The sequence below is a fragment of the Schistocerca americana genome, chromosome 7, assembly GCF_021461395.2.
Source record: "Schistocerca americana isolate TAMUIC-IGC-003095 chromosome 7, iqSchAmer2.1, whole genome shotgun sequence".
In the NCBI taxonomy this organism is placed as follows: domain Eukaryota; kingdom Metazoa; phylum Arthropoda; class Insecta; order Orthoptera; family Acrididae; genus Schistocerca; species Schistocerca americana.
This window is the reverse complement of record NC_060125.1, coordinates 396800579-396823836: the sequence shown is the minus strand read 5'-3', so window position 1 is coordinate 396823836 and position 23258 is coordinate 396800579. Positions and strand designations below refer to the sequence as shown.

At 41.8% G+C, this 23258-nt stretch overlaps 1 protein-coding gene across 1 annotated transcript in view; it reads right to left on the bottom strand.

Moving 5' to 3' along the window:
• Positions 1–22873, bottom strand: part of LOC124622547 (myrosinase 1-like) — a 92252-nt gene extending 69379 nt beyond the window's left edge. Inside the window, exons 1-2 of the mRNA XM_047148284.1 lie at positions 22738–22873; positions 13346–13479 (exon numbers count right to left, since the gene is read on the bottom strand). Coding sequence (XP_047004240.1) covers positions 13346–13479; positions 22738–22873 — 270 coding nt within the window. The remainder of the gene's footprint in view (positions 1–13345; positions 13480–22737) is intronic.
• Between the last annotated feature and the right edge of the window lie 385 nt (positions 22874–23258).

Sequence of the window (23258 nt, the reverse complement as noted above, 5' to 3'; positions counted from 1 at the left end):
TTACCGTAAAAAATTAAGCTACGGTCATTCGGCAGATCGAAGGAGATCCACAGATAGTTAGAGGTTTTCTCCCAGAGTATGGTCCGATGTACAGAGAGTTATATGTTGTCCATAAGGGCCACCTTATATTGTGTAGCCACTACCAAATAATTTCGATTTCGTGGAACGACATTGCATTAAAGTTTGCTCATGGTAAACGTACATTACCGTCTCACGTGCACTGCCAATCACAATAAGGCGATGAAACTGTTCTACATCCTCAGGATTCAAGCTAACCGCTTTCATTGCCAGGCAAAAATGTATATCATGGAAGCTGCTTTCACCTTGGGGACAGTGCTTCGAATTCTGACGGGAGGAGGAGAAATATTTATCACCATTGAGCAGTTGACGGAGGGCGATGTGCTAACTTTCAAATATGGCTAAATTGATTCTCAGTGTCTCGTTGAGCAGAACAGGGGACCAATGAACCCTTATTCCGCACCTTTTTACAAATGACCAGTAATAATTTGTTTATGTGTAGTATTGGACAAGGAATATCGGAAAATGTTTAAAGATGTTTCACCTAATGGTTTTCTGGAAAGTGTTTTTTTCTCTAATTTTGCAGATCCTCAAAATTGTGAGTGTATAGTCACATTTACCAGTACCTATCTGCGCCAGTTCATATCAGCAATGTAATCTGCAATCTGAATTTCTGACTGACAGCAGAGAAAATTCGGTTAAAACTGAACAGATGTGCAAGGCAGTGCAATAAACAGTTAAAGGTCATCCATCCATCGGATGTGAGGCTGCGTATGAGAGAACTGGACTATGTGCCGACACTGTCAGTCTCCCTGTTTCTTCAGTTTGAACTGAAGTTCACAACACCCTGACACAGTACTCATAATCATCATCAGTTATCTGCTATATTAGCAGGTCCTTTGCCTCTCCATTTTCTGCGATCCATTGCTTCCTTCTTAAGGCTGCTGTATGTTGTACCGTCCATCATGTCATCCAGTATCTGGAATCTCTTCCTTCCTCGCTTTCTTTTCCCTTCTACAGAACCTTCTAAAACTGTTTTTATCAGTCCATCATTCTTTCTTAATATATGCCCAATCCAATTTCTTTTTCTTCTCTTTATTACATCTAGTAACTGCCTTTTCTCTCCCACTCTTCTCAGTACCTCTTCATTTTTTACTCTGTCCATCCAACTTATTCCTTCCATCTTCCGCCATGTCCAGATCTCAAAAGCCTCCAGCCTTTCTCTGTCTTTTTTCCTCATAGTCCATGTTTCAGCGCCATATAGAAGAACACTCCATACAAGACATTTTATGAGTCTCTTTCTGAGTTCTCTGTCCATACCGCTGCAGAAGATTCTCCTTTTCTTATAAAATGCCTCTTTTGCCGTTGCTATCCTTGTTTTAATTTCTGTGGTGCACTTCCAGTCGGTGTCTATCCTGCTTCCAAGATACTTAAAATTTTGCACCTGTTCTAGTTTTTCTCCATTCAGCACAATTTTTAGTTCCTTATTTCCTCCTATTGCCAATACTTTTGTTTTATTTGTGTTAATTTTCATTCCATATTTTTTTCCGTTAGTTGCAATGGTGTCCACCAAATCCTGTAAATCTTTTTACCCTGTGGCTAGAAGGACCATGTCATCAGCAAATCTCAAGCACCCTACTCTTCTTCCTCCAATTTGTACTCCTTTGTCATCTAATGAGCATTGGTCAATCATATTTTCCAAGTACAGGTTGAAAAGAGTAGGTGATAAACAGCATCCTTGTCTTACTCCTTTCCCCAGTCTGATCCAGTTCGTACTTTCTCCTCTCACTTTAACTGAAACTTTTTGGTTAAGGTACAATGAGTTTATAAGTCTTCTGGTTTTCCAGTCCACTCTCTTTTCCCTCATAATAGTCGCCAGCTTGTCCCAACCACATTGTCAAATGCCTTTTCTAAATCGATGAAGCACATATATAGGTCTCTTCCTTTTTCAATAAACCTTTCTCCTAAGATTCGTAGGAGCCCTATTGCATCTCTGGTGCCCGTATTCCGTCTAAAGCCAAACTGCTCCTCGCCGAGATTCTCCTCTATTACTTATTCAAGTCTTTTATTAATTATTCTTAACATCACTTTGGCTGCATGTGAAATGAGGCTGATTGTCCTGTGCTCGCTGCATTTCTTGGTTCCTTGTTTTTTCGGCAATGGAATCATTACTGTTGTCAAAAAGTCCTCAGGCCATTCACCACTGTCATATATTTTATTACATAACCTCAATATTTCTCTTATTCCATTGTGGTTCAAGCATTTTAGTATTTCTCCCGGTATTGTATCTGTACCTACTGCTTTGCCATTTTTCATTGCAGCAATAGCAGACTTTACTTCTTCCATTATGATGGTCGGTCCTTTCTCTTCATCACTTACACTGTTGTGTGATTCAAGTTCCAGAGTTTCTGGATTGCTATTTGTGTCATATAGCTCTTTTATATATTCTTCCCATCTCTGGAGGACATCGTCACGATCTTTATACACTACCTCTTCGTCTTTACTCAAAATTTCCATAGTAGCACTTCCTGCTCTGTTTTGTACCCATGTCATAGTCTTTACTCTGTTGTATAGTAAGTCGTATCTTCCTTTCCTGTACAGTTCTTCAATTTCATCACATTCCTCTTTCAGCCATTTTTTCCTAGCCTGCTCTGTTTCTCTTCGCAGTTCGTTATTTAACCTTCGGTATATCTTTCTTGCATCTTTAGTGTTCTTGTTTTTCAATTTTCTTCTCTCCTCCATCTTGGAAATCATTTCTTGTGTGACCCATGGTTTTTTTGACCTTTTCCCTTTTACAAATCCTATATTTTGCTGTCCTGCTTTAATGATTCCTTCTTTCAGCATATTCCAGTACTCGTTGGCATTATCAGGTGCTTCTTTGTCTCGTAATGTGTTTAGAAAGTCCCGAGACAGCATTTCTGTAATTTGTTCTTTGTTGGACCTTATCTTCTCTAGATCCCATTTCTTCACCATTGTCGCCTTTTTCAGTTTTTTCATTCTTATTTCTATTTCTGCCATAAGTAAGTTGTGGTCACTATTAATATCTGCACCTGGTAATGTGTGCACCTTCTTGATTCCATTCCTGTATCTTTCTTCTACCAGTATAAAATCGATTTGGTTTCTATATTTATCCCCTGGTGATTTCCAAGTGTAGAGCCTCCTCTTATGGTTCTTGAACCATCTGTTTGCCACTATCAGCTGCCTTTCCCTGCAGAAGTCAATTAACCATTCACCTCTGTCATTTCTCTTTCCAAGACCATGACTGCCTACTATGTTTCCCTCTTTCCCTTCTCCCACAATGGCGTTCCAGTCTCCCATTACTATTTTGCAGCATTTTTTATTTCCGTCCATTATTCTCTCTATTACATTGTACGTTTCCTCTACAATTTGGTCATCATGTTCTGAAGTTGGCATATACACCTGGACAATCAGTAAATCTTTTTGTGCTCCTTTCAGCCTTACACCAATAACCCGGTCATTTGCATAGTCTACATATTCCACACACTTAGGTGGTACTAGAGGTCGCTAACACTAAGCAAGCGATTCACACGGTTAACAAATAACACCGAAGAAAGAGGAAAACTCCTTATCTTTTTGTGTTCGAAGGAAAGTAAAAAAATGAGCAGTAACTTCATCCTTAGAACTAATAGGTATACATGTGTATGATGTACGTGAACTGGCTATTGTCATACTTAATACTGTTATATTGTTATTTAGTTGCGCTTCACATAGTGAGGCCTCAAAAAAAGTTTGTAAATTTGTGGTAAGGTACTATGGGACCAAGCTGCTGATGTCATCGGCCCCTAGGCCTGGACACCACTTAACCTAACTTAAACTTACGATAAAGACAACATATACAGCAATGCCCGAGAGAGGACTCGAGCCTCCGACGGGGGCAGCTGCGCGAACCTTGAAAAGCGCCTTAGACCACGCGGCTACCCAGCGCGGCCGAGATGTCTCGTTCAGTTACATACGTAATATGACGTTTGGTCTCAGTTTTACTTTAACTGGGGACTACATAAAAATGAACTTCGAAAGTTCACCTACATCTTTACCCCGCAACACTTGCACTTCGCCCGCATCTCGTGGTCGTGCGGTAGCGTTCTCGCTTCCCACACCCGGATTCCCGGGTTCGATTCCCGGCGGGGTCAGGGATTTTCTCTGCCTCGTGATGGCTGGGTGTTGTGTGATGTCCTTAGGTTAGTTAGGTTTAAGTAGTTCTAAGTTCTAGGGGACTGATGACCATAGATGTTAAGTCCCATAGTGCTCAGAGCCATTTGAACCAACTTGCACTTCTTCGTTGTCGCTACCATTTTCCTTTTTTCCTGTCGCCGAATTGAGCACGGGAATAGCAACTGTTATTTTCTCGCAAAATGTATGTGAAAGACAATAAATATTTAGCCTACCCCTTCTTGGAATGAACACAAGAACGTTTAACTGTTAAGCTCTATGTTGTATACAACGTCTGTACCGTCCGATATTGGCACTTCATGACATGGGCAAAGGAACCTCTGCCCAAACTCTTCGCGCTTCCTTCGATATCTCTTTCTCAGCTACTAATCTTCGCTAGTTGTGGTCTTAGACAGGTGAACGGTATTTGAGAATCGGATGTTTCGGGGTTTCTCGTGTACACCCTTTGTGTGTACGTGTGAGGTGGGCAGGGAGGCCTTTGGAAACGGAGACCAAAGTTAGAGTACTGTAAGCAGGTTCAGATGGACTTACGGTGCAATAAGTGTGCTTGCATGAAGAGAGTTGCCGAAGGTAGACTTACGTGGAGAGTTTCATCAAACCAATCTTTAGACTGGAGACCAGGAAGATATCTTTCATATAACTCATACACCAATGGAAAAAACGCAATACCAAAAAACAATTAATACAGGGTAACGAAATTTAGGGAATACATTTGTTTTGGTAACTTGTAGGTATAATAATTAGTATCTCAAGACCACAGGTTAATCTAAGTGCAAGAAAAGCCATTGCCAATGTAAAATGCTCGTACTTCAATAACCGGTAAAACCGGCAGAATGTTGAATGAAAAGGTGTAAAAGTACCATGTATTGAGCTGTACAGATGTCGGATGTAAGTTTGAGGGACGGCGTTCCATGCCTGTTGGACTTGGTAGGTCAATACATGGACAGTTATCGCTGTTTGGGGAAGGTGCTGGAGTTGGTGACAGGTGACGTACCACACATGCTCGACTGGAGACAGATCTGGTGATCAAGTATACAAAGGCAACACGTCGACGCTCTGTAGATCCTGTTGGGTTACGACAGCGGTATTTGGGCGATCATTATTCTGTTGGGAAACCACAATTGAAATGTTGTTCGTGAATGGCAGCACATCAGGTTGAATCAACAGGCTGACGTACAATTTTGCAGTCAGCTTGCGTGAGGTGACTACAAGAGTGCTCCTGCTGTCATATGAAATGGCATCCTAGACATAACTCCAAGTGTAGGTCCTGTGTGTCTAGCTCGCAGACGATTTGGTTGCAGGCCTTCAACTGGGCTCCTTCTAATCAACACACGACCAACACGGTACCAAGACAGAACGAGTTTTCGTCAGGAAACACGACAGACCTCCATACTGCCCTCCAACGAACTACCGTTCGACACCACTGAATACGCAAATGAATGTCATTCACGGACGTGGTTTTGGTTTATTGGAATGCGCACCAGGGGGCGTCTGTCTCAGAGCTGTCCTTAAAGTACCGCTTTGTAACAGATCGTTGTCCAATGAGATACGAACTGCTACTCAGTTTGCTTCTGCAAATGTAGTACGCTGCTCAAGAGGAATACACCGAACACGCTGGTCTCCCCTCTCGATTGTGCCACATGGCTTTCTGGAGCCCGGTCTTATGGCGAACGTACTTGCACTTGATCACCACTGCCACATATCATGCACAGTGGTAACAGTCCCGCCAAGCCTTTCTTTAATATCGCAGAACGAACATCTGACTTCTCCTAGTCCTGCTTCACGATGTCGTTGAAACTCAGTGATGTGTTGATATTGGGGTCTTTGTCTCCTTAAACGTATTCTGGACTAGCGTCAACTCACCAATCACGCACAATCTCAGAGATAACTAATGTTCACTACCGTTAGAATGTGTATTTAAAGCAAAACTTACTTGAATCCTCCTAGTAGTGCTACCGGCACTAAATCTGTATAGACGTCATCTTTCAGATGTAGATTTGTAGATACACGTCTACCACCTTAAGTTTATGTCGCAAAATTCCTTCTTGGTGCTACAAGTTTTTACTTTCAGCTTATATCTTTGGGTTTTTTCCAAGGAATCTCAGTGTGGCATATGCTTTCTCTATAATAACTTTAATGTAGCTCCGAAGACTATTTCTTTATTTTCCATAGTGTTTCTACCGTATAGCGCAGGGTCAAACTTCCCAACCCTTACCAAATTTTATTTTATTAGTTAGCTTCGGTGTCGAATGCCCACACTCTTGAACGTAACCTAAGGGAGTGAACTGTGTAAACTTCGTTGTGCCTGCTATATTTTAACGGCTTGTGTATCGTATTCTTTCAGGTGAAATTTGTGAACCAGCCCAGAAGTCAGTCTGGCCGGTGTACCAGTCCACGACCGTTAATCCGCTGCTTGCATCTGCGTGTCGCTCATATGCCTCTCTCGCAAGCAAGCGCGCTCCTCGTTACATACACGAGCAGGTAAGTTCCTAATTTTTGACGAATCGTGGAATGTCTACTATACAGGGTCTTTTCACCTATTTATATTTAATTATTTCGAAAATAATTTGCTGACTATGTATTCCTGGTCATCATGTGTGCTGGGTATAAATCAGTTACCCAACACTGACTTTCGAAAAATCGTGCTGGACCTGGACTCGAATCTGGATTTCCTTCGTATCGCAAGCGGTCGTCTTAACCTCTTCGGCCACGTTAACCATTTCATCCTGTCTAAGGAACTCATTAGACAGTCTAACGAATGCATGTAGGTATTACGAGCCATATGGAAGTTTGGGGCTGTCCGGGAAGCGTGCACGGATAATTCAGAGTACCAAAACTGAAGAGGATTCATGTCAAATCATGCTCGCCGTTGCAAATTAGAAGCGACTGGATTTGTAGTCCTTCTGGGAGACACTAATGAATTGTCAAACAGAGAATGAGTTTGGAATGAATAGTTTGTAATGACTTAAATAAAATATACAACGACGGCTTCTTGACATCGAATTCATAGAAGCTTTGGAAGTGTGGAACAAACGGAGGCAAGAGCTCCACATTTTACAAAGTGTATTAGAAATATGTGAAGAAAGCAATTCAGAATCACAATACGGATCTGAAGGAGGCCGAAGAAAAGAATCTTGGATCTAACGAAGAACAGAGGTTGCACCACCAAAAAATACCTGGTACATAGTGAACAAACTTAGGCAGTTTGCTTATTCCGTATTTTGTACTTCAGTAAGTGCCACAACGTAAGATAGAATTGGGCTATAGTAACACGAGTGCTGAGAGTCAACTACACAGTAATGTTACAAAATTGTGATGTAAAAGGAATTGAATTATAAGACACTATGTTAGCGTTTTTGCCTTTCACTCCATGTTTTTGTTACAGTAAATATTCTGCAGAATAATCATCTTGAGGTTGAAGCTCTTTTGTCCGTGTTTCGTTTATCTATACACATGCTTTTGTATGGGGTCAGCCTTTAGCAAAACACAATTTTGTTTTTTACTAAAAACATGTATCACTGCAGTTACAGCATCATCAGTGGGCTTTTGTTTTATGCCTGTGAAACATAGAAAATGTTCTTTACCGTTTGTATACATGTAAATGTTGGTTTTAAAAATCGTAATTACAGATTTTTGAAGAACCCAAAAAAATGTCTATCCATACCTTTTTACCATTGGTGTGATTTTCCTGATGTATTATGCTTTTATAGTGACTATTTCCTTTCACAATTTTTTATCTGCAGCTATATACTACATAATGTAGATAAATTATTTAAGCAAAAATTACGATTTGGAAACTGTTACGGCTATGCCTGAAATTAATTACTCGTGTGTGGAAGTGTGTGTGTGTGTGTGTGTGTGTGTGTGTGTGTGTGTATTTACAGTATGTATCACTTACATTTTCTGTTTTTCTTATCTTCTTCACTGTGAAGTTATGTATATTGAGCTGTCACTGTGACTGTTTCACTGTTTACCATCTGTAAAGGCAAGATGGTGAACAATGGAACTATTTAAGGCGTCCTTGGCAGCTGTTTTGAATCTTTCAGAAGTGTATGTGCCCTTGTGTGTATGTATGTGTGTGTGTGTGTGTGTGTGTGTGTGTGAAGAATGGAGAGAGAGAGGGAGGTGGGAGGTTCGAGGATCTTTCGTTGTTATTACTATTATTTTATTATTTTTTTCAGTTTTGTGTGTGCATATATAAGTATGTTTTGGCGGGGAGGGGGGGGGGGCGTACGACAGGTTGGTGTTATCTAGTAATTCTTTGTTGGCATAAAACAGAGTTCCATTGCACAGAGTTGTGTATTCATTTATTACTTATTTTCCTTCAACTATGGTGTTTGATATTTGATAATATTCTTCAATTATTAGTTTTGTGGGGGAGGCTTTTGCAGCATTTGAGAATTTTCAAGTCAGTATCGATGTCTGTTGGGCTATATTTCTTGTCCATAAGGTATTCAGCAAATGTGGAATGACAGCTGTTACTTTTTAATGGTCTTCTGTGTTCTGTGTATCTGGTATCAAAGTTTCAGCATGTCTGTCCTATTTAAACTGATTTGCAGTTCTGACAAGTTAGTTGGTAAATACCAGATGTGTTGTGTTTGTCTGTGATTGTGTTGGTTGTCCTTAGTTTTCTCTGTGTTGAGTTGTCAGTCTTGTGGGATATTGTTCTTTGAGTATATTGCCTATACTGTGGGCTGCTTTGTTGTTGGTGGTGAGAGTAAGCCACTTGTTGTTTTTAACTTTGTTTCAATTTTGTGATTCAGCTTATTCATAGTGCTTCCATCATATCCGTTCTCTACAGCTATTTGTCAGATTGCCTCTAATTCATTGTTATAACTGTTTTCCGTGAGTGGAGATTTGTTCAGTCTGTGTAACATACGAGTATACTGGAAACCAGATAGTTTGTGTGCAATCAGATGATTAGAATGTTAGTGAATGGCTGTGCTAGTCGTGGTCACTTTCCTGAACATGTAGAATTGGTGTTGGTTGTTGTGTCGGTATATTGTGTGGCCAAGGATATCTAACCTTTTGTCTTTTTATGTCTCTATGGTGAATTATATTTAGGGTGGACTTCGTTTAGTGGAGTTGTTGGATGCGACTGGGTGTTTCATCCAGAAGACAAATATAAAAAGCCATAGTTGAAGGAAAAGAAGCAATCAATGAATACACAGCCGTGTGCAATGGAACTCTGTTCTCTGCACTCAGAGAATTGTTATATAACACCAACTTATAGAACCCCTCCTCCCTACCACCGCCACCACCACACACATACACATAAAGACATATACACACACAAAGCTAAAAAAATAAACAAACAAAATAATAATAATAATAATGAAAAATCCTCAAACCCACTCCCTCTCTCTCTGTCTCTCTTTCTCTCTCTCCATTTCTCTCTCTCTCTCTCTCTCTCTCTCTCTCTCTCTCGCACACACACACACACACACACACACACACACACACACACACACACACACACACACACATTCACACAAGGGCACATACACCTCTGAAAGATTCAAAACAATTGCCAGGAACACCTTCAACTGTTCCGCTGTCCCCCACCTTGTTGTCACACCTTCAACTCTTCTTGCTCCACCATCTTGTTAATACAGCTGGTAAACAGTGAAACAGTCACAGTGACAGTTCAATATACAGAACTTCACAGTGAAGAAGATGAGGAAACAAGAAAACGTAAGTGAAACATAATGTAAATAGATACACACAAACACACACACACAGAAGTAATTAATTTCAGGCTTAGCCATGACAGTTCATTAATTGTAATTTTTGCTTAGATAATTTGTCTACATCAAGTTGTATATGGTTGCAGATGACAAACTGTAAAAGAGAACAGTCACTATAAAAACGTAATACATTAGGAAGACCACACCAATGGTAAAAAGGTATGAATGCATAATTTTTTGTGTTCTTGAAAAATCTGTAATAACGATTTTCAAAACTAATGTTTACATGTACAAAAACAGTGAAGAACATTCTTTACGTTTGTCAGCCATAAAATAAAAGCCCACTGATGATTCTGAAACTGCAGTGAAACGTGTTTGGGATAAAAAACAAAACTGTATTTTGCTAAAGGCTGACCTCATCCAAAAGCATATGTATCCTGTAGAATGTTTTAGCATCTTTGTTCATCTACGAAATTACACTGAACCATATTAGAAATCCTTCCAGAAAATACTGGCAGATTGTTTCCATTGTGATTGTTGTGTGGAAGCTTACTCTGAAAGTATCACAAAGGATCTGAATAAACAAATGATCTTTTTTGGAGTCAGCTTTCAGATACCTTTACAATGTGCTTCACGCATGTACATACAGTGTCTTTTGCTGTATTGGATATAGTAAATGGGTGTACACTGTCGTCAGTATTCATGTTCCTTTCAGGTTGATTTACAATCTAGCAAAGCAGCATCTGTGGGCTGTTGTTCTTCTTCAGATTTCTTTGTCTCATGTGTTTGTGTGTTAGTTTATCTATGTATACATTTTCAAAAATCAAACTTATTTATCATATACAGATTTTCACTCTTGTTAAAGAGATATGGCCATATAGCTCACTCTTACGAAACCACTTGCTGAGCTGCATTTGGTAGCATATGTTCTGCTTCCACATATCATGACAGAATAAAATCGCAACACCAGGAAAGAGTTGTGCGACATGAACGAAAGTTTCTAGGAGTGTTCCTACATCTGAAAGATGCTGTCTGTTCAAATGTCGCACTAGTCGCATAACAGTGGCGCTAGTAGTGCCACAATGAGAATAGGAATCACGTTTGCTTTAAATGCACGCTGTAACAATCGTGAGTGTTTGTTACCTTTGAGATTGGATTTGCAGAACTGATGTCAGTCAAGATTGTCATTAAGGTGACAAAGACACCATTGTCAGTACCTCGTTGTGTTTGAATGGTGTCGTGTACTAGGGCTGCGAGAAGCTGAACATTCCAACTGCAATACTGAAGAAAGACTTGGCAGCAAAGTGCGCACTGTACATGATTGGTGGCAGCGGTGGTCACGGGGATGTACGGTCGCAAGAAGACAGGGCTCCGTACGGCCACGTGGCACTGCCGAGAGGGAAGAGCAACGTGTTCAGCGTTTGCCTTAAGCGTGTCGCACTGCATATTCAGCAGCAATCTGGGCAGCAGGTGGCACTACAGTGAAACAACGAACTGTTACAAATAGGTTACTCCGAGGACAGCTGCGAGCCAGACGCCCTGTAGCGTGCAATCCACTTAACCCAAACCGCCGCCATTTGCTACTTCAGTGGTGTCGAGTGAGAGGTCACTGGAGGGCTGGGTGGAGCTCTGTTGTGTTTTCTGATGAAAGCTGGTTCTGTCTCGATGTCAGCTGATGGCAGTGTGTTGTTTACAAGGAGACCAGTTGAGGGCCTGTGACCAACGAATCAGCGTGCCAGACACACTGAACCTACAACTGCAGTTATCGTCTGGGATGCGATTTCGTATGACAGCAGCAGCATTCTCGTGGCATTCCAAAGCCCACTCAATGCAAATGTATACGTCAGTCTGTTAATTCTGCCGGTTATGAAGCCATCCCTGAATGGCATTCTAGGGGGTACTTTCCATCTGGATAACGGTCGTCCACATGTCACTGTTGTAACCTACCATGATCTACAGAGTGTTGACATGTATTCATGGCCTACTCGACCACCAGATCTGTCTCCAATCGAGCAAATATAGATTATCATCGGACGCCAAATCCAGCACCATTCACAAACAGCATTAACCGTCCTTGTACTGACCGACCAAGTGCTACAGGCAGGGAACTCTGTCCCACAAACCTAACTCCTCCACCTGTGCCATACAATGCATGCACGTTTGCATGTTTGCATTCTACGTTCTGACGCTTACACCGACTTTTTATGCCTCAATATTTCTCATTTGTAATGGCTTATCTCGTGCTTACATAAGCCTGTCATCTTGCAATTTTAATCACTTAAATATGTAGCCTAGACAAATTTATTCCCGAAATTTCATCACTCTGTCACTCTGTCAGTGTATAGGTTTCCTACTTTCCTTTCTTGCAACGTAATTGTAATTGTCATGTGCGCTGTATTAATTCATGCAATCGGTAGCGTTCTCGCTTCCCACGCCCGGGTTCCCGGGTTCGATTCCCGGCGGGGTCAGGGATTTTCTCTGCCTCGTGATGACTGGGTGTTGTGTGCTGTCCTTAGGTTAGTTAGGTTTAAGTAGTTCTAAGTTCTAGGGGACTGATGACCTAAGAAGTTGAGTCCCATAGTGCTCAGAGCCATTTCAACCATTTTAGAATTTGCAATAGCGAATTATTTTCGACGTTATTTGGTATAGCTGTGTGTCGTGAACACTGTCTCCTCTTTCACATATGCGTACAAGCATATTTAACAAGTTATATTTGCTTACGGTGAGGGTCAACTGCAGCCCCTACACCAAACGTTAATGTTGTATAGAACTTCCTGAATTCCGATACACTTTCCAGCATTGAGACTATTCTAAATACTACTGCGTCCTCCAAAAACAAGTACCTACTGACCTTTCGTCCATATCAACTTTGAATTTCGTGAATAATATCGGCGCTATTATGCCCCTTTGGATAATCCTTAACTTATCTTGCATGTAGCTATTACAATGGAAAGGTATCAATAATTAATCGGAGTGTGAACGTTAGTACCGCTAGACACTCGGGGCCAATTACCAATTCGGATTGACAGAGTAGATACCGACGATTGTAAGAATAACGGCACGTTTCATTTTGGGCTCTTTTAGCTAGAGAGCTATACAGATGCTGATCCAACTTGAGAGGCAGGCGCTACAACAGGTGGGTTGCGTGGAACTGAGAGCTTTACAATTTGAATTCGAGAGTGTTAGTTCCAAGAAAAATCAGATAATGTATTACTTCCACAAACATATCACGAATCGACCACGACTGGAAAATCAGGAATGTTAGAACATATATGGAAATTTAGTGACATTCGTTCTTCCAAAGAACCATCATTGAATGAAAAAGAAATGAGTGGAAATTATAGTGGTAACAGAGATATTCTTCGTTTCTCACCATAAAGAGGTTTGTGAAGTATAAATGTAAATGTAATAAGGATAAGAATAAGTGAAATGTCCCAGAGTCTACTCACATTTAGAGCCTTCAGCATCTGCACATCCTCCTTGTACTTGTGGTAAGAATCACAGGCCACGTCCCCATTGTCGCCGTTTGTTCCGTATTCCGGATGCTCGTGAAACATGTGGTCCCAGATATTCTCTCCCTTGCCTTAGAAACATAGAAGCAACATCTTAAATATTGCTACAAGTCACAAGAGAGATTATTTACATTCAGAGGTTGTATGACATGCAATAGTTATAGGAAGATCACGTGATCAGCCAACTGCTAAATAAATGAAAAGGTCGGAATTAAATGAGAGTGACATTGAGTCATTTTATTTCTGAAAAGCATGTAACATTTTCTTTGACTCTTCTTCTTCTCTTCCTAATTTGGATCATTTAGTCCCTATTACGGTGCCCGAACTTTCCATAATTTTTCAATGTGTCCTGTTCTTGTGATTCGTATTTCTTTACGTTTACAAGTAATTTTTCAGCATGAGATCTCTGTATATGTTCTCTTTACATTCTCCTACTTTATTCTATCTTTCTATTACGTTGCATGTGTTTCATTCATTTCCGATAGCACCATTTCTGATTGTGTTGTCTTTTTTAAATACATTGTCTCTTTTCATAAACTACATCTGCACACTCTAGACATCCAATTCCCGTTTCTTCTTGACCACCTGCGATTCAGATCAGTGTAATACTGTAGATACGGTAATAGTTGCACAAAACTTTAGTCACCTATGTGTCAAAGTTTTATGAAATGGTCGGCTGTCAGTGTAATTTCATACATGTATACGCCAGCTGTGGGTATTAAAATTATAGGACCTGCAATTTTATGTGACAGATAGGATGGCCATCAGAATGCGTTAGTGTTGTTCACGTGTTAGAACAGTTAACAAGTCTGGTAGAGTATATAAGCGGCGCATATAGCGGCGGTGATTGAATAATCACTGTTAAGGACTTGGAGAGGCCACATACGAATGTGAGATAGCGTTATCAGCAACTGACAGAGTTTAAGAGGGGGCTATATATGGGTCTCCATTTGGCCCGCTGGTCAAGTTACACAGATTTGCGGACATTTGGATGCAACAGTATTCCAGTGTTGGATAGCGTGGGAACACGTGGACAGTCATACTCGTCGTCAAAGCATGTGACCACCCCAAGAGTGGATCAACAGATTGCAGCAAGTGCAATGAAGCCCCTTTGAAACTGCTCCTAACATCCATGGAAAAGAAGTGGACTAGTTGCACCATTCTGTATCATCCTGCACCATTGGTCGGAGACAAGCAACAACAAGGCCAGAAAAACATAGTACCATGCATTGGCTGCCATTAACCAACAACACAAACGGCATCGTTTTGGGTAAAGACGTTACTGGGAAGCGTGGACTGCTGATTAATGGGGGCATATTGTGTTCAGCGATCAATTGCTGTTAGGAGTAACCCATGATAATCGTCGGCGAGGCTGTCTGAGACGTGGGGAGAGCTCTCATTCTTCCAATGTTTTGGGAGAGGCAGAGCTGTGGGTCTCCTAACGTCGAAGGTTGACCAACGGGTGTGAACTGAGGTCATGGCTGGTAGTGAACTCTTTAGGCACAGCGGTACGACACAGACATCCTGCGACCTCATGTATTATCTTTCATACAACAGTAATTTGGTGGCATTTTTCGATAGGAAAATGCTCGTCCACACTTGGAATGTGTGATTTTGAGGTACTTCTGTGGCCAGCAAGATCTTCACATCCGCCCTTGATAGAACATACATGGGACCACCGTAGACGTCAGCCCCATTCCAGTACGACTCTCCAGTATATCAAGGATCAGTTGCAACACTTGTGGTCCATCATGCCTCAGACGGGGTATAATGCACTTATGATACCTTCCCCAACTGAAAAAGTGCACGCATAAAGCCCAGCAGGGGTGTAACATCATACTGGATAAGCAGACTGCTGCTGTTGCCAGCCGGCCGCGGTGGCCGTGCGGTTCTGGCGCTGCAGTCCGGAACCGCGAGGCTGCTACGGTCGCAGGTTCGAATCCTGCCTCGGGCATGGGTGTGTGTGATGTCCTTAGGTTAGTTAGGTTTAAGTAGTTCTAAGTTCTAGGGGACTTATGACCTAAGATGTTGAGTCCCATAGTGCTCAGAGCCATTTTTTTGCTGTTGCCAACTTCCTTGTAAATTTGACTTGACTTTTTAATCACTGAAGTAACATCAAATAATCTCGCAAATGAAGAACGCTGTGACCGTTAGTGAGGTCGTGCCAGATCTTCTTGGTTACTGGCAAACTCTGAATGGTCTACGAAGTGTGATGTGCATATATGCGTCTTGTGGAAACGGTGCCACAATCGTCATGTCTTCAGTCTGGCACCGGCGAGGCGGTGGAGGGGAGGGTGGGGGGCACGAAGCAAACACTGATGCATCACTGTTTCCAGAGGACGTCTTATCAAGGATAACAAGGGCGAGAGTCTCAAGAAAAGGTAGCGACACATCTCGAATGAACACCAGGTAACTTGTAGCACTCAAAAAGTGTGGCAGCAAATAAGTTCCTCTTTGATCACACCCAACACCACCCAAATTTATAAAAAATCGTCCTGGGGATCAGTGTCGAACATGCCTCATAGACTGGCAACATGCAAGACATAGTCATTGCAACAGTTGAAAATACCATCAAGTTTGAAGGAAGAGAAATCAGTTAAAAAAAAAAAAAACGATATTGCATGGCTGTCTGTCTCAGTAGTGGAGTGACAGATTGAACTTCCTTATGTCTCGTCCTCGATGCTCAGTAGATCCAGAAATAATATTCTGTCACTTATCACTTCATTCACTTCTGGATTTTTTTTTCTTTTTGAGGCGAGCTCATCAGTCTCCTCACTGGTTTGATGCGACCCGCAACGATTTCCTCTCCCGTGATAACCCCTTCATCTCAGAATAGCACTTGCAATCTGCGCCCTCTGTTATTTGCTGGATGTATTCCAGTCACTGTCTTCCTCTACAGTTTCCGCCCTCTACAGCTCCCTCTAGTACTATGGAAGTCATTCCCTCATGTCGTAGCAGATGCCGTATCATCCTGTCCCTTCTGCTTATCTGTGTTTTCCACATATTACTTTCCTCTCCGATTCTGCACAGAACCTCCTCATTGCTTACCTTATCAGTCCACCTAATTTTCAACATTCGTCTGTAGCACCACATCTCAAATGCTTCTCTTCTGTTCCGGTTTTCCCACAGTCCATGTTTCAGTACTATACAACGCTGTACTACAGACGTACATTCTCAGAAATATCTTCCTCACATTAAGGCCGATGTTTGATATTAGTAGACTTCTCTTAGCCAGGAATGCCCCTTTTGCCATTGCTAGTCTGCTTTTGATATCCTCCTTATTCCGTCCTTCACTCGTAATTTTACTGCCTAGGCAGCAGAATTCCTTAACTTCATCTACTTCGTGACCATCAATCCTGAGGTTAAGTTCCTCGCTGTTCTCATTTCTAGTACTTCTCATTACCTTCGCCTTCTTCGATTCACTATCAATCCACACTCTGTACTCATTAGACTATTCATTCCATTCAGCAGATGATGTAATTCTTCTTCACTTTCACTCAGGATATGAATGTCATTAAAGAATCGTATCACTGATATCGTTTCACCTTGAATTTTAATTTCACCTTGAACCTTTTTTTTTATTTCCATCATTGCTTCCTCGATGTAGAGATAGAACAGTATGGGCGAAATACTACGTCCTTGTCTGACACCCTTTTTAATACGAGCACTTTTTTCTTGGTCGTCCACTCTTATTGTTCCCTCTTGGCTTTTGTACATATTGTATATGGGCAGTCTCTCCCTATAACGTACCCCTATTTTTCTCAGAATTTCGAAAATCTTGCTCAATATCCCATTGTCGAACGCTTTTTCCGGATCGTCAAATCCTATGAACGTGTCTTGATTTTTCTTTAGTCTTTCTCCCATTATTAGCCGCAACGTCAGAATTGCCTCTCTGGTGCCTTTACCTTCCCTAAAGCCAAACTGTTCGTCATCTAGCGCATCCTCAATTTTCTTTTCCATTCTTCTGTATATTATTATTATAATTATTATGAAAAAGTTTGGTTTGCACCGTGCTCCGGAGTCCACATTGAGCTGTAGTGCCCCCTGTAACTGGCAGGGTAAATCACTTCAAAGGCGGGAAGAAACAACCTCGAATAGAGCCATGCCTTCTAAATCACTATCGTGTTGAAACCAAATTTCGAATTACATTTTACTAACTGTTGTATCTACCGCGTACGAGTACTACAGTGGATAATACAGTGGCAATATCACTTGACGTCATAGTTCTCACTCATTGTTTCAGATGAGGGTGTAACTGCTGCTCCATCAATACCATCCACAAAGTTAGCTTCTACGATTAGCAATACTTGGGCTGGTAGTAATTGGAAACTTGTGGTAAGGACTATGAGACCAAACTGATGAGGTCCTCGGTCCCTAAGCTATCTCACTACTTAATCTAACTCAAACTAACTCATGCTAACGACAACGCAGATACCCATGCCCGAGGGAGGACTCGAACCTCCGACGGGGCGAGACGGGCGAAACGTGACAAGCCGCCTGAGACCGCACGGCTACCCCGCGCGGCATGGGAAGGTGGGGGGGGGGGGGGGGGGGGGGCTCGTAGTCGATTGGATATCAGCGAATATGCAATATGGACGAAAGTGTCCGGACAAGTAATAGTGGAGGCTAATACTGGGGGTATTCTTCCTTCGTCTTTATAACGGAATTTACTCTGCTGCTGACACTATCAATATGAACGTCAGTAGGGGCCTGATCTCAAAGGTGTTGCATTTGGCTCAAGTCGGGTCTCCGTGCAGGCAGTGCTTCTCAGGGAACTTATTAACCACAAATCGTTGCCTCAAAGACGCTACTTTCTGACACGCTACACTGTCATACTGATAAAATCGGTTATCCTCTCCACACTGTTCCTCTATGTATGCAGGACACAATGCTGTGAAATGTGTTCATACCCTTCCGCATTTAGTTCTTTCCTAAGTGCAATAAGAGGACCTCACCGCGGTCACTATAATTATTGCCATACGGTAACACCAACTCCTCCGTGCGGCACTATTGGCACTTTCTCATGATGGTAGGCAACATTCTACAGACATTCGACAACCCAATCTCTTCCACCGGACTGCGATAACGTGATTCATCACCCACAATCATTCGTATCCAATCAGCCGCTGTCCAGAGGCGTCCCTCTTTACACCACCTCAAGCGTCTCTTATCACTGACGACAGATACGTTTGTCTTATGAAGAGCTGCTCGACAGTTGCACACTATATATTTAAGTCGCTGCGCACTGTATTTGTGCTAGCTGAATTCCGGTAGCGCTTTGGACCTCACGTGTGATTTCTTCGGCTGACTTCAACCAATTTTTTTCTCAACAACGTTCCGCAGTCCTTCACCTTCCCTGTCCGTCGTGAAATGAGGTATCCCTGGTCTTGGTTTAAATGTGGTTGTTTCTTCGACATTCCACTTCACAGTCACAAAACCAACAATCGGTATGGCACCTTTAAATTGATAAAGTATCTCTGACCATCATAAGACTCCGCTTCAATCATGCCTCTTTCCCACAACATCTACGTCGGATCAACGTTTACAGTTCACCAGCATGTCAGTGTGATCCTGAGTCGGAAGCTGATGTCAACCACATCTTATTTATGGGCCCCAAATTTGACCGTGAACGGTTGGTGTTTCTGAAGACATTGCTGAGTATGGGCTGCCATCTTCCTCAATCAGCTTCTTCTCTTTTGTATACTAAAGACATTCGTCTATATAAAGTGATAGTTAACTTAATCAAGAGCACTGGTTATAATCTGTAGGTTTTAATGGTGTGCATAAATTATAAATATGTCTTGCTGATGAAGATATTTCAGAAGTCGTGTGAATTGTAAGCCAAGACACATTTAATTATTTTCCATTTCAATTCAATTCAATTTTTTAAAACATTATGTACAAAACTGTAATAGTTAAGCTTTTTATTCTTGTAAATATGCATTTCTGTATTTGTTTATTCTATTATGTGTACACTGTCACTATGTGTTGCCGATGGCTAAATTGAGTACACACTCAAAGGCCAAATAAAAAAATAAAAAAATAAAAAACAAAAATATCTCTGGCGGACTTTTACTCAGTTTTCATCCAGTGACTGGTCACATTCGGAAGTCACTGAGCTCTCCTAACCGTCTAATTTTGCCGTTTTTGTATGTCTTCCAAAAATACAGTACCCACGCCACTTTTTTACTGGCAGGTGCCACATCTAGTGAATACTTCCGCATTACATAGGCGTGTCCGGGTAGTCGTGATCAGATAGTGTAAACTGAAAGAGAACTGACTCCGTAGACACATGATTGGCTTCGGTTTGCCGAGGCATCATCATTACTCCATTCCTTCGGTTTCCTGACGATTTGAGAGTTCGGCTTTCCTAACCTCAGAAACTCCCACACGAGGTGTGCCAGTAGAGTGGGTTAAAGGAGCACGCCACGACTCCCACTGATAGAATTGCATGATGTGACATCATTACCTTCACACTTCGCTTTAGATTAGCATGAAACTGCTGCTTCATCTATACCTTCGACGTTGTTAGCTTCTACGTATGCATTTCTGGAGCAGACGAAAAGTCGACTATGAACGAACAGTCTCGCACAGTACGCATTCACTGAAATCTTTCTATGCAAACCATTTTCTATATAAAAACTCAGTTTCTCGTAAGTTTGTAAGCACTCACTCCATCTTCAGGCCACGAGTGACCTACCGGGACCATCCGACCGCCGTGTCATCCTCATCGAGTATGCGGATAGGAGGGGCGTGGGTCTGCACACCGCTCTCGCTGTCGTAAGATGTATTGTTGACCGAAGCCGCTACTATTCGGTCGAGTAGCTCCTCAATTGGCATCACGAGGTTGAGTGCAGCCGGAAAAATGACAACAAAGCATGGCGGCCTGGATGGTCACCCATCCAAGTGCCGACCACAGCCGACAGCGCTTAACTTCTGTGATGTCACCTGAACCGGTGTAACCACTGCGGCAAGGCCGTTGCCCATAAGTTTGTAAGCATGATACAAAATTCATTCAAATTGGAATGAAGGCTCTGGCGATTCGTTTCTTGGTAAATTTTTTCCGATTTTTTGGGCATTAATGGTTCAAATGGCTCTGAGTACTATGGGACTTAACATCTATGGTCATCAGTCCCCTAGAACTTAGAACTACTTAAACCTAATTGACCTAAGGACATCACACAACACTCAGTCATCACGAGGCAGAGAAAATCCCTGACCCCGCCGGGAATCTAACCCGGGAACCCGGACTGTAGTTAGAGATGACTGTAGTAAGGGTCGAACCCGAGCCAAATACTGCGCGGCCTCGTGCAGGGCTATAATCTACGCTAATTGTATCTAGCGAACCATTTTGCTGAGATATAGGCCACCAAACTAAAAAACATTTGGCGACATTGTCTCTGGCGGGCCGCTTCAATTTGCGCACGCACCAGCCTGATTGGCTTACTTCAATACTAATTATCTTGGAAAGTGTGCAACATATAGAATTTTCTTCTTAACAGTTAGTACAACCTGCCCTGCAGTACTCTTACGAGCTTTTCAGCTTGTTCCTGACCACCCTGTGTAGGTGTACCAAATAACCGTCGTAAGCTGTACGCTGCGTTCACAATCTTTGCTGGAGTTTGCAGGATAGAAGTAAAGTCACCCCTTGGTTTTGCAAAAAAAGGCTACCACCTCAATACGTCATGTGTAATATAATCGTTTGTGTCTTTTAACTCTGAGGTTTCTAAATAGTAAGTCTAGGTGACAGACCGGGTCAAACATGCTCACATCGTGTTAAAGGTTAGGCCACGTGATTATCAGAACATGATACGTTTAGGGTGTTCAGCCTTGTTTCCATTTTATGTCCCTTACTAATACACTGTGCAAAGTAAGATTGTCTTCTTCTTTCATTCTACCATATACATACGATAATACATCATTCTTATTCTATCATACACTGAAGAGCCAAAGGAACTATTACACCTGCCTCAAATCGTGTAGGACTGCCGCAAGCACGCAGAAGTGCCGCAACACGAGGTGGCATTGACTCGAATAATGTTTGAAGTAATGCTGGAACGAGGGGATGAAGATCTCTTCTGCACAGCGGGATGCCAGGCATCCCAGATATGCTCAAAAATTTTAATGTCAGGGGAGTTTGGTGGCCAGCGAGGGTGTTTAAACTGCGAATAGTGTTCCTGGAGCCACTGTGCAGATAAACGGACTATCGGCACGTGCTGCGGATCTCTATTGTAGACCCTGACGAAAACGCAGGAACTGTGTCTATTAAATTAGATTAATACACAGAGATTCAAGAACCTAACAACCAAAGCACTCGGTGAAACTACATAATCCACCCTTGTTAAGGAACTTGTAATATGTCACAAAATCGGATTACTTTCCGACGCCAACGGAAACGCACGGACTGTGGCTCTTAGATATTAAATAAACATTCAGAAACTCAAGAAATTAAGTCAGTGCTCTTAGTGGGCATAGTCGGATAGAATTATTATACGATTTCATGGACCTAAAGTTTTCTATATAAGAGGGTATCTTTCCATGTAGGCCATATTTCTGGATGTGTTTCCACACATCTTCGCGTCACTTTTATAGCAATGAAGAGATTCAACCAGTTCCCCGAAATCTTGTACTTCCGTGTTGCATATTATTCAAGTGATTACATTTCGCTATTGACTTTGAAGAGGTTTACTAGAACTTGCTGTTTCGTTTGCAGTTCTTTTGACAGATCTTAACAGGAAGATCCAAGCATTAGGTGACCTTCCCAGCCACATAATGGCGATCGCTGTTGAGTACACTTGCATGTCACTTAAGTACGTGTTAATTGTAGTAGCTCTGATTTATTTATAACCGTTACTAACAATCAGAAATTTCAGACAGCCAGACCGTCCAATCATGTCCGAAACGTCTCCAAGAATTATCAACTGCTAATCACTTACGGCTCCTGCAAAAATTATTGGTTGTGCTGAAAACGTGTCGTACCAGAGTTACTTGAATATGAGAATTTCTCTGAAATTCAGTCTCAGGTTTCCTTTTGGTAGAAAATGTTGAAATGGTTTAAAAGCACAGCCAAGTCTTAAAATTGAATACATTACCTATTTTGCGATGTTTTGTTGTAAAAATATAGTAGTTATACTTTCATTTTCAGATGACGTCAGGAAAGAAACTCCGCCTTTATCAAGAATTATCTGTGTACAAGCTACTTCTCGAAATAAGGACTTTCTCTTCGTAAAGAGTAAACGAGTGCATTTCATTACGCATTTCATTACGTTAAAGTTTTCAGACTGCTGTGCTAATGAAGTTGGAGTTACGCTTTTAAAATGGGCACTCACCATCTTCGTTCCACGCTCCCTCTATCTGGTAGGAAGCCGTTGCACATCCCATAAAGAAGCCATCCGGGAACTTGTTATCTGTCGATTGCGTGGAGCCGACAGCCACCAAAGCTGCAAAGAAGATGGCTGCCAACATTTCGACGGGCACTTATCGCTCACCAGTCTCTGAGGTACTTTATATACGTACTCTGAACTGCTGAGTCACTGAGGCAATTACTAATGTAAACGACTTCTTTTCGTCTTGAAACATCTGAGATAACGGGTAATACTGATGAGATGTGTACTGAACTTCGCCTTGTTGATATAGACGGATTGGTTTTCTGTGATTATAAAATCGTTTGGAAAACTCTGCTCTTGCCTGACGCTCTTGGGCCTGATAAAAAAAATTCATAGGTGATAAAATTGGAATAGAGTAAGACTGCCGCCCCATTTCGCTAGCAACAGTCTACATGCACATTTGTTTTGGTGTTTGGCAGATATTTTCAACCTTTGATTTTTTTCAGGGATACAGCAGGAGTTAT